The sequence below is a fragment of the Pichia membranifaciens genome, assembly GCF_001661235.1.
Source record: "Pichia membranifaciens NRRL Y-2026 unplaced genomic scaffold PICMEscaffold_4, whole genome shotgun sequence".
Classification (NCBI taxonomy): domain Eukaryota; kingdom Fungi; phylum Ascomycota; class Pichiomycetes; order Pichiales; family Pichiaceae; genus Pichia; species Pichia membranifaciens.
The window spans coordinates 1,175,182-1,186,616 of NW_017566985.1; the positions used below are offsets into that span (position 1 = coordinate 1,175,182).

The following is an 11,435-nucleotide window of genomic DNA, read 5'->3' on the forward strand; positions in this document are numbered from 1 at the left end:
GTCGTATGGGCTGGTAATGGAGGAGGTGGAGGAGCTGGAACGACCACACATCAACTACACGAAAAACATGTCTGCTTGGAAGAAGGCTGGTATCTCGTACGTCGAAAGTACGCGTGCTATACACGTGCATGCGGTGGGAAGAAGAAGGCGTCGACACACGGAGGCGTCGCCACACGGAGGCTGAATGAATACTAACACGGTGTACACGACCACACGTCCTACGTGTCGTCCGTTCTGCGGGGGTGGTGGTGCGTGCGACTGGTGGAGCAGTGCTGCTCGACGAGCCGCCGGCTACAGGGCGTGCGCCAGCTGAAGGTGTGGTTCCCCTGGAGGGAGGCCGTCCTCGGCAGGTGTGCTGGCCTGGACGCCGAAGCAGCGTGCTGCAGCCACCCGGCGCCCACACCCCCGCCCGCCCTTGTGCAGAATCAACAAGTACTTTGCGATCTCTGCAAAGACCGTCACCAAGGCTTTGAAGCCAGAGCTGGAGACCAAGGCTGCCAGAAGATACATCACCGAAGTCAAGGTCCAACAGATCAAGAACGGTGAGACCGTCAAGGTCACCGACTTGACCTCGGGCAAGGACCTCACCTTGTAGGTGTGGCGGCGCCCGCTCCGTCCCCTAGCCGAGACTCCTATTTATTATCTCTTATTTATTATTTATACGATATGATGTAATGTATCCGACAAAACCCAGACTCAGGCTTCCGTCGTGCCAGGCCGTGCCAGGCCATGCCAGTCACACCAGGCTCGTGCCTCGTGGTGATGCTCCACTCCGGAGCCGGTTCCTCTGCTCGCCTGGCCGCATCATGAATCGCGCTGCCAGGCGAGGAAATGACGCATGGAGATGCTCAATGGAGCCCAGGGAGAGCAAGAGAGGAGCACGGGAAGACAAGAGCCGGCTTCTTCTGGAGCTCTGTCCGGGCCACAGCGGGCTGCAGTAGTGCACACCCTCCAAGAGAGATCACAGCGCAACACCAGCAATGCATGTTTCTGGCCTCGCACGTTTGCTGACGCGGAGCAGCGTGTTTGCCCCGTGCAGCCTCAGAAACGCTCCCCCTACGAGCATCCCGAAGTCGGGGTCGGCAGCGGGAGCATCGTGGCTGTCGTCGTTGGCGTCTGCAACAGCAACGGCAACAGCGGCGGCGGCGAGAGTGGCAAGACCAGCAGGCCTGCTGAGGTTTGGCTCACACACTCTTCCCGCTGCCGCATGCAGACCCAACTACGTTCCCACCGACCACGATTTCCTGCGCCGGCCGCTCCACCGTTGCTTTTCCACAACGCCCCAGAGCTTTATAGAACAACCACCACATTCCAGCACCCAGGCTCCAAATGGAAAGGAGTCGAAAAAAGTAAACCAGGAGCAGCAGCAGCAGGCGGACGAGTCAGAGCTGACCCGTGAGTACAGAGACGACGAAGACGGACGATCGGTGGCGATCCCGAAGAGAAAGTCGTGGAAGGAGCGATGGCTAGACATTTCTGCAGACGACTCGAACACGGCAACGTTCACGGAGGTGTGGCGGTTGCTCAAGTTGGCACGGAAGGACTTGCCGCTCTTCACCCTGGCAATGGTGTTGCTCACCCTGTCGGCAGCCATCATCATGGCCCTTCCTAAAGTCACCGGCTTGATTTTGGATGCAACGAAGAACTTCACCACCTTGGAAGACATCGATATCTACGGCTTCTCGTTGGACGACTTCCTCTACATCATGGGTGGTCTCCTCCTGCTCTCCACCGCAGCGACGTTCTCTAGAATCATTCTGATGAGAATCATCGGTGAGAACTTGGTATCCCGTCTACGGTCGACCTTCATGAAGAAAATCTATCTACAGGATATGGCCTTTTACGACAACAACAAAGTCGGAGACTTGATCTCACGTCTAAGCTCGGATGCATATGTGGTTTCCAAGTCCATCACACAGAACGCCTCCGACGGTATCAAGCACTCCCTCATCTTGGCATCCTCACTAACGATGATGTTTGTGCTTTCTCCGAATCTCTCGTTGGTCATGTTGGCGTTTGCCCCACCGCTGTTGTTCTTCTCCTACTTGTACGGCTTGAAGATCAGGTCGCTCTCGAGACAGTTGCAGCAGGCCACGGGCGCGTTGACGAAGGTGAGCGAGCAGCAGTTGAATTCGATCAGAACGATACAGTCCTTCACTGCAGAAGTCAAAGAGCTCCACCGCTACAACTCTAGAATTAGAGACGTGTGGAGAATCTCCTACAAGGACGCAGTCACCAACGCCACGTTTTTCGGATCCACGGGCATCTTGGGCAACGTGACGTTTCTACTAACCCTTGGTCTTGGTACCAGGTTTGTGCTCAACGGGTCGATGTCCGTTGGCGACTTGACCGCATACTTGATTTACACTGAGTACTGCGGTAGTGCCACGTTTGGGATCTCCAACTTCTACACGGAGTTGTTCAAAGGTGCCGGTGCCGCTAGCCGTTTGTTTGAGATGTTGGACATCAGACCAAGCATTGACCCGATTCACGGCCACCGCTTGGTGAGCAAGGCGAACTGCTCGAAGCACCCTGTCGAGGGCAAGGAGGTGATCTGCAAGGGTCACATCCGATTCGAAAACGTGGGCTTCACGTACCCAACGAGGCCGGACAACCCGATCTTCAAGAACTTGTCTTTTGACATACCGACCGGGTCGAACGTGTGCATTGTCGGGCCCTCGGGTAGAGGCAAGTCCACGATAGCTTCGTTGTTGCTCCGCTTCTACAAGCCGACGTCGGGGAAGATCCTCATTGACGGCCACGACGTCGAGGACTTCTCCGTCCACTCGGTGCGCCAGACGTTTGGCTTTGTGCAGCAGGAGCCGGTGTTGATAGAGGGCACCATCGACGAGAACATCCGCTACGGGTTGCCCAACAACATCGCCCGCCGCACGACAAGAGCCGATGTCGAGTGGGCGGCGCAGAAGGCCAACTGCGACTTTGTCTACACGCTTCCCGAGGGCTTCAACACTAACATCGGGCCCCGGGGCTCCTTGTTGTCCGGCGGCCAGCGACAGAAGGTGGCGTTGGCCCGCTGCTTGATCAAGGAGCCGCCGATCTTGATTCTGGACGAGGCCACGAGCGCCTTGGACGGCAAGAGTGAGGCTGCCATCAACGAGACGCTCGAGCGCTTGATGCGGGTCGGCAACATGACCACCATCAGCATTGCCCACCGGCTGAGCACCATCGAGCGCTGCGACGACATTCTCGTGTTGGGATACGACGGCACCATTGTCGAGCAGGGCAAGTTCCGGGATCTCTGGGCCGACCAGAACAGCCGCTTGTGGAAGCTCCTCAACACTACGCCAAACCACAAGCGCCGGTCCGACGACAACGACAACGATGAGGAGTACCGTCGCAAGCACCAGGGCCAGGACCAAAGCCAAGACCAAAGCCAGGGCCAGCAACAACAGAGTCCTCCCCACGACAAACCCAAGGCAGAGCAGTCCAGAGCTACGGTGTAATCTGACGGCCGTCGTCCCGCCCCCTACTTGTATAGATACCTTTACTCCATGTCTATAGTCTGTCTATAGCACCAACGGTCTTTCTAAGCCCCATACCCCACGCTGACCCCACCCATCCCTTCCCTCCGATTTCTGTCTGTCCCCAGACCGGCCTGTTCTGTCTGTCTCGGACTCGGGCCGGCAGAGGGCGAAAAAGAGGAGGTGAGGAGGCGAGGAGGAGGTGAGGAGAGGGAGCGAGCACGATGGGTGGTGGCCATAGCAGGCGATAACAAACACAGCAGCCGCCGTCGGCCAGGGCGGTTCTGGCTCAGGCTCTTGTGTGGGGCTCTTCTCTGCCTTCTCTTTTGCTCTTCTCTCCTGCTCTCCAAAGCATCTAATACCCGGCTCCCACAGGACACGCAAGACACGCAAGACCGTCTGCCGCTGGCACCACTTCCCCTGCGTCCCGTTGTTGTTGTTGCCTCCCCAGAGAACGCCATTTCTCTTCCCCTGCTCCACCCATACGAAACACCGTGGTCCTACCCTCTGCGTTGCACGCCGGCCCTGTCTGAACGCCGCACACACGAAACGACCAGCCCCGCTTGCACGAAGCACCCGGCCACTGCATAGAAGCTTCCACAGACGTCAAAAAGGCAAGAAGTAGGAAGGAAAAAAAAAGACTTTGAACCCACCTGCTAACGGACACACACAGACAGACTTACAACCCCATACCACAGACATGTCCGCAGCCGTGCTTCTCGCCAAAGAGCTCAAGGAGCTCTCCAGAAACCCCACCTACCACATCTCGCTCGACAACGACAGCATCTTCGACTGGACCCTGGGCCTTTACATCGTCAACCCCGAGTCGCCCTGGCACCATGCGTACTTGCAGGCAAAGATGCACTTTCCGCTCAACTACCCCTTCTCGCCTCCCTCCTTCAAGTTCAGCCCTTCGATCTTCCACCCAAACGTCTACTCCGACGGGCGGGTTTGCATATCCATCCTCCACGAGGCGGGCAACGTCTACCAGGACGAGCCCTCGAACGAGAACTGGTCGCCTGCCCAGTGTGTCGAGAGCATCATCATGAGCATCGTGTCCATTCTTGACGACCCCAACATCATGTCGCCCGCCAACATCGACGCCAGTAACTTGTGGCGAGACAACAAGGACGTTTACAACGACAGCGTCAAGAAGTTTGCCGAACGAACACACATATACATCCCGGAGGACTTCGACATCCCTTCCGATAAAGTAGTTGTCGGAACTACTGCCCAGGATGAGGAAGACGACTGGTACTTTGAAGACGAAAGTGAGGGCGAAGAAGAAGAGGAGGAGGAAGAAGACCAGATGTCCTACGAAGAATCTGAGGCCGAAATGAGCGAGGATTACGAAGAGGAAGAAGAGGGCGGCAAGTAGTCACTGTCTTGCACCTCACCCCTGCTCCTTCTACTTCCTTCACCACTGCTCCTTTTCTGTCCCAAATGCATTATCATTTTTTTTTCTTGATTCCAATTGGTTGCTTCTGCGTTTTAATAGATCTTTTTTCTTTCCCACCACCTCTGTGCCATTATTTTTCTCCCCCATTTTGGACACACTTCTCCCTCTTCTCCTTTTGGCTCCTCTTGTAGTCTGGGTGCTAATCCCATATCCATATCCGACTCCTCCGCTTCTTATAATGAATATAATAACTAATAAAAATAATCATCACTCCATTCACGTGACTTATTTCCCTATTTTTCCATCAATTTTTTTTTCAGCTAGTTTCGAAGACATGATTTGCTTCAAAATGGATAATCAACGGGCATCTGGTAAAGCGGATCGTTCTGGAATTCTCTGAGGCAATCAAACAGTAGAATGGCAAAGAAAGACAAGAAGAGCAAAGAGAACAAAAAGGCGTTGAAGGCAGCGAAGGCAGAGAAAAAGGCAGCTAAGGGAGAGACCAAAATAAAAAAGCAGTCCAAGAAGGCAGGTGATGACATCGAAGATGAAGTGGACATCGACACATTGCTTGCCCAGCTAGCCGAAGAACAGGCACAGTTTGAGCAGGTCCATGTGTCGGTTATAGAGAAGCCAATCAAACGTACAAATGCCACATTGGTGGCTGCTCCGATGGCCCAGCGCCGGGAGTTGTTCCTCTTTGGTGGTGAAACTGCCAACAGCCAGGGTATCGTCCATTTCTACAACGATCTGAATGTTTACTCTCCAGACAGTGACACGTGGCGTCGATACTTGAGTAAAAATGCGCCGCTGGCAAGATCTTCCCATGCAATGTGTTTCCATCCATCGGGAGTAATGGTTCTACACGGTGGTGAGTTCTCTTCTCCAAAGCAGAGCACTTTCCATCACTATTCGGATACTTGGATCCTGGACGTCGAGTCCAAGGAATGGGCGAAGGCGGAAGAAAAACGAGGTCCCTCGGGACGTAGTGGTGCTCGTATGGCTGTCTGGAAGAACTACATCATCCTATCCGGAGGCTTCAGAGATCTCGGCACGCATACCACGTACCTCAACGACGTCTGGCTATTCGACGTCATGAGCTATAAGTGGAAAGAGGTCGAGTTCCCTCAAACCATGAGCATGCCCGATCCAAGAAGTGGCCACTCTCTTATTTGCTATAATGACGAACTATTCCTCTACGGTGGTTACACCAAGGTCAAGGCCGGAAAAGGGCTACAGAAGGGTAAGGTGCTCACTGACACTTGGACGATGAAGCTGAAGAGTGACATCAAGCAACTCAGATGGGAGAGAAAAAGGAAGCAGGGCTGGCAGCCGACCCCAAGAGTTGGATGCAGCATGCAATCGCACAAAGGTAGAGGCTTCCTCTTTGGAGGTGTCTACGATTTGGACGAAACAGAAGAGACGTTGAGCTCCGAGTTTTACAATACTTTGCTCACTTACAACTGCGAAACAAATAGATGGTTCAACTTGAAGCTCAAGGCAAGGAGGAAGAAGGAAGTTGTTAGAAAGGAAAAGGTCGATAGAGATAAAGAATTAGAAGACATATTGAACGATATCTTGAAGAATGCAAACTTGAACGATGGCGAGACTAATGACGAAATCGAAGATGCAGAAGCAGATCTCCTTGCTGCGAAGATGAAAAAGGAAAAGGAAAAGGAACAGGAGGAACAGGAGGAGCAAGAAACCAGAAAAGAGTATCCCGTGAGGACCCAATTCCCACACGAGAGGTTCAATGCCTTGACCTGTGTTATGGACGATACATTCTACATCTACGGAGGAATCTGGGAAAACGGGGAAGTCGAGTGTAATTTGGATTCTTTCTACGCCATTGACATCTCTAAGTTGGATGGTGTCACTGTTTACTGGGAAGATCTCTCTGAAATCTACAATGCTACTGCTGACTCTGATGAAGAGGATGATGAGTACGAAGACGAAGACGATGAAGGGGAAGATGATGATGATGAAAACACAGACCGCAAGTTGGTTGCAGAAGATGATGAAGACGACGGAGTCGAAGAAGAAGTGGAAGAAATTGAAGTTGCAATTCCTGATGAAAGACCATGGCTTCCACATCCTAAGGCCTTTGAATCCCTACGTAACTTCTATGTGAGAACTGGTGCTGAATTTTTGAAATGGGTCATTGACCAGAACAGAGATTCAAGGGGTAAGGACTTGAAAACTAAGGCCTTCGACTTGGCTGAAACACGTTGGTGGGAGAGAAGAGAAGCCGTCCAACTCGAAGAGGACGAGATGGAAGAAAGCGGTATTGAGAATGTCATTGAGAAAGACTTTACAAAATCAACCAAGAGAAGATAAATGAGCCTTTTTCCAAGCCTTGAATGTACTACTCAACTATCAATATTTTCAAACGTTATATATAAGTTATAGAATACACAAATAGAAACCACTATTAGTTTGAAATGACAGCCTATGCAAAATGAATTCCAACTTGGTGGAATGCGTACAATAGCTTTAAGAAATCAGTCTGATCGAGTTTGGAAGATCTTTTATCTCCAAATCCGGTTTCCTCCATGACTTTACTGACATTCTGTTTCACTATTTCACCATAATCTGCGCTATCATCATATATCATGTCTCCTTTCTGCTCACTTAGAAGCTGTAAATACGTCTTATAGTTTTTCTCTAAGATGTCTAAAATTTTGTTGTTCTTGAAAATAGAATTTAAGGTCTTGTTTTTCCGATTGAAACAAAATCTTAATAAGCCGTCCCATTCATTGTAATCAATATTTGGCTTTGGGAATTTTGGCTCTATCTTAACCACACTGGATTCAACCTTTGGTGGAGGTCTAAAGTTATTCTTGCCCACTTTCATCACATGCTTGACGTTGGACCACATCTGTGCATTTGCACTCAATCTATTGTACAATGAATCGCCTGGTCTGGCGGTTAAATTCAGTGCAAACTCTCGCTGGAACATTAAGACTGCTATTCTGGGAGGCCTTGGCATTTCCAAAAGTCTGAAAACTATACCCGACGAGATTTGATATGGGGTATTCGAAATACAAACGTCGAAGTAAGGAAGGTCTTTTAATTTCATGAAGTCACCCATGATAATCTCTAGCTTTTTTTCTAATGGGGTACCCTGTACACGCTTGGTTAGTTCTGCCGCCATTTTTGGATCGACTTCGATAGCATAAACCTTCCTTGCCTGCTCTAATATACGAACAGTCAAGTTACCAGTACCGGGACCAATTTCGAGAACGACATCTGATGGCTTGATCTGTGCTTTATCCACAATTCCTTGAGCAATGAGTGGATTTTTCAAGATATGCTGACCAAGTTCAGTGTTAAATTTGAAAACTTTGTTGATTTGCGCACTTCCGGTAGGATCTGGCTTGTTTTTATGAAACGTCTTCTTATCTGCTTTTGGCATCGTCGACAATAGTATGCTAAACGGAATCTACCTTGATAGAATGAAGATGGATGACAAAGTTGTACCTCTAATCGGAAAGATCAGAAACAAAAAAATTCGAAGGAAGAAAAAAAAATGAAATTTCGGGCAGTGCAAATGTGTTGTAGTTTGAAGAAATTGATATCTGTTGTGTTAACTATATGTTTAGGAAGTCTCTGCAATGCCATGTCGCAGACTTCGAATATTTAGTTCTCTCTATCAAACACGAAGCTCAAATGACAACGCAGAATACAAGAACTCAGAGTCACTCACCTAACGGTGCCACCTCAACGAAGACAAAGGAGCGCAACTCTGAAAGTAAATCATCATACAAATCCAGATCAGCTAATATATCTCCAGAGCAGTTGCGTAAGATCAAAGGTTATCAGATGATGGTTGCAGGTGCAGTCTTTCTTATAATTCCCTCAGTAGAGCTTTACCGTCGTTTGTACGCTGGAGGAGAAAGACGTATCCAACAGGGTGAATTCAACCCAATAGACGGGTCCATTAAAGAATGGGAGGAAGAGGAGAAGGTCAGAAATTTCAAAGATTCATGGTTGACCAAACTCTTTGGAGAAAAATAGATTTTCTTCTTTTATCAAGATTGATTCGCATATTTACGTGTTTATATATTTGTACTTAGACAATTACTACGGGTTTATTTCTTGTCATTACACAGAAAAATTAGTAACGCTACATGTGCTGTTGCCAGAATGCAGCGCAGTCCGAATTCAGATAGAGCTAACCCTAGATTGTGATGCCAATGTCCGAGCACCCAATGATGTGGCCCCTCTTGTTTTCATGTTACGCAGTTGCCCAGAATAACTTCCTGTTGATTGTCTGAGCTGAGGTGGCCTACCGTATTGCTTCATCTCTCTTTGTGCCATCACAGTAGAGGGCCTAGTTTTGGCTTCTGATATCAAAACGGGAGAGTCTGTACCTAGTTTCATTGAAATGCTAGATGCAATATTTTCAAGCCTTGAATCAGATCTGCCAAATCCGAGGCTCGAGCTTCTTCCATTTTTACTCCGATCAGTTTGTAGTCTACTCACAGACCTTAACATATTAAGCCTCGACTCGGGTCTTTTAGGAAGAGGTATCTTTGAGGTTTCTATTGCTTGAGATTCATTGCAAGCCCTCGAATCACATGAAAAAGGAATCTGGCTTTGACTGAGTGACAACTTTGACATATCTGCCGTAGCCTCCGAGATGGGAAAATGGGGTTCCTTTGTTTTCGGATCAACCTTGATGATTGTAGATAATTCGAATCTAAGTAGAGGAGTGTGCGCATTCCCTTTGACTACCAGATCATGTTTGCGTTTTAACTCTTCATCAACTGACATGTAATTTTTTGTTGGCGTTATCCTGGGAGTAGTCAGTGGTGTAGAGATAGGAAGTCGGGATTTCTGAAAACTTCGACTGTTTGGCGTTATGAATGGATCGGGGGAATCAAATATATTTCTTGTTTGCATAGTATCAGGAGAACTGTCACTACTTTGAGGAGAGTAAAGGGTTAGAGGAGTGTCTGGTATTCTCTGCATGCTAGCAGTAGAATTGTCACCAATTTCAGCTTTAATTCTCTCTAAAATTTCAGTGTTAGCTTTCATATGAAAGTCATCGTCGATATTTCTCGGAGTTTGAAAAATCTTAACTTCTGGTCTTTTCTTAATTCTATTTCCACTCAAAATAGGTTTCATGTTAAGGGAGTCAACCAATGGATTACTAAATACTCGTTTTGATCTACACTGCATACTTTTAGGAGGTGGCGTTTGCACATTCTCTTCAAGAGGTATGTTGTAGAACTTATCTTCGATTAACTTTAGCTTTGAAGAGTAGTCCTCACTCAATCCATAGTAGTTATCAATAGGTTTTAATACATCCAAGACACCTTCAAGCACGCTATTCGATTGTTCGTGATCTGTGTTGACTTTCTCAAATATTTTCTCGCATATTAAATTGATTCGATGGGTAATGTAGTATTTCTTGAACGTTCTCAAATCTTGCCTGTATTTTTCATATAATGCTGTGATCTGTTCATAGTTGTCAATGTTATCTAGAATCAAATTCTGATAGTAAATTCTAGCATTGTGATAGAAGTCATCCAATGCCTTTGGTATAAGCTTTAATGACTGTGAGATAGGCAGTATGGTATCATGTAGGCTGGTATATGAGTCGAATATCTGGGCATCGAGGCCTGCAAATACTATTAACCCATTATAGTTCGTTGCCAAATCAGATGCCAGCTCTTTTTTCTTTGCAATAAAGTCATCAAGTGTCCAGTTCTGAATTTGGCTTCGTATATCAACCATTTGTTTCTTTTTCTCGAGGTCGTCCAACTTACTTGCACAGTATAATATCTCATTTTTCACAGAGCCTAATACTTCTTTCTCAATTTCGTTATGATGATTGGCTATTGCAAGCCGTTTTTTGTACGGACTTATTAGTCGTTTAACCTCTAAACTCGAGCTACAGATCTTGCCGATAGTATCAAGCAAGGATTCAGTTTTGAAATTGGATATGTCCTGAGATTTAGAAAGCAATAAATTCACACTAATTTCCAATGTATCTATTGAAGTAAATATGCTTGATAGTTCTATCCTTCCTTCAAAAATCCAGTTGATTTGGTATCCTATTCGCTCTCCCACCTGATCTATATTGTGAAGTGTATGTCGGAGTTCGTCGAGGGACGACACTATCTTACCTGATGTTTCTTGTAGACTTAGCAAAGAAATTTCGCTTAGATTTTCTTCGGCAATAAACGCATTTTGCTTTTCAATGTCAATCAAGTCATTGAACTTTGCTAAATCAAAAGATTTCCTGATTAAAAAGGAAATACTAGCTGCCGCATGGGAGCTCATTGTTTTGTCCGTGTTTCTCCTGTCTTTGGAGAATCCTGCTAGCAGCAAACACTGAACAGCGTTCAGAGTCAGAAAGCCTTTAGCCTTCGTTTAAATAGCAAAAAGCTTGTGGATACACCTAGTTTCGGAGGTTTACTTATCAGAAAGATGTGTTTAAAGAATACATGAAGTACATGACAACATGAAAACATTACAGCGCAGTGAAGTTTTGGGCGCTGTTATGCTTTTCCCTAATTCGGAAATTCATGCGCGTTCATTATCTT

The 11,435-nt window shown here is 47.7% G+C and overlaps 6 protein-coding genes across 6 annotated transcripts; 4 read left to right on the forward strand and 2 right to left on the reverse strand.

Moving 5' to 3' along the window:
* Positions 1 to 67: 67 nt before the first annotated feature.
* Positions 68 to 3,464, forward strand: PICMEDRAFT_34628 (hypothetical protein; the record flags this gene model as incomplete). Its single annotated transcript, XM_019162898.1, has 4 exons — positions 68 to 96; positions 424 to 591; positions 1,406 to 2,504; positions 2,550 to 3,464. 4 exons carry the CDS (start codon positions 68 to 70, stop codon positions 3,462 to 3,464), a joined length of 2,211 nt encoding a protein of 736 aa, XP_019017162.1.
* A 733-nt stretch (positions 3,465 to 4,197) lies between these two features.
* Positions 4,198 to 4,848, forward strand: PICMEDRAFT_23684 (hypothetical protein; the record flags this gene model as incomplete). The annotated part of the gene is made up of 1 exon (XM_019162318.1): positions 4,198 to 4,848. A coding segment is annotated over one exon (651 nt), but the record flags the coding sequence as incomplete, so codon positions are not given.
* A 450-nt stretch (positions 4,849 to 5,298) lies between these two features.
* On the forward strand, positions 5,299 to 7,218 carry PICMEDRAFT_73526 (hypothetical protein; the record flags this gene model as incomplete). The annotated part of the gene is made up of 1 exon (XM_019164505.1): positions 5,299 to 7,218. The coding sequence occupies one exon, from the start codon at positions 5,299 to 5,301 to the stop codon at positions 7,216 to 7,218; it is 1,920 nt and encodes a 639-aa protein (XP_019017164.1).
* A 112-nt stretch (positions 7,219 to 7,330) lies between these two features.
* On the reverse strand, positions 7,331 to 8,296 carry PICMEDRAFT_73527 (hypothetical protein; the record flags this gene model as incomplete). The annotated part of the gene is made up of 1 exon (XM_019164506.1): positions 7,331 to 8,296. The coding sequence occupies one exon, from the start codon at positions 8,294 to 8,296 to the stop codon at positions 7,331 to 7,333; it is 966 nt and encodes a 321-aa protein (XP_019017165.1).
* Positions 8,297 to 8,550: 254 nt separating this feature from the next.
* PICMEDRAFT_12491 (hypothetical protein) lies at positions 8,551 to 8,898 on the forward strand (the record flags this gene model as incomplete). The annotated part of the gene is made up of 1 exon (XM_019159932.1): positions 8,551 to 8,898. One exon carries the CDS (start codon positions 8,551 to 8,553, stop codon positions 8,896 to 8,898), a length of 348 nt encoding a protein of 115 aa, XP_019017166.1.
* Positions 8,899 to 9,045: 147 nt separating this feature from the next.
* PICMEDRAFT_12492 (hypothetical protein) lies at positions 9,046 to 11,172 on the reverse strand (the record flags this gene model as incomplete). The annotated part of the gene is made up of 2 exons (XM_019159934.1): positions 9,046 to 10,964; positions 11,016 to 11,172. 2 exons carry the CDS (start codon positions 11,170 to 11,172, stop codon positions 9,046 to 9,048), a joined length of 2,076 nt encoding a protein of 691 aa, XP_019017167.1.
* Positions 11,173 to 11,435: the final 263 nt, after the last annotated feature.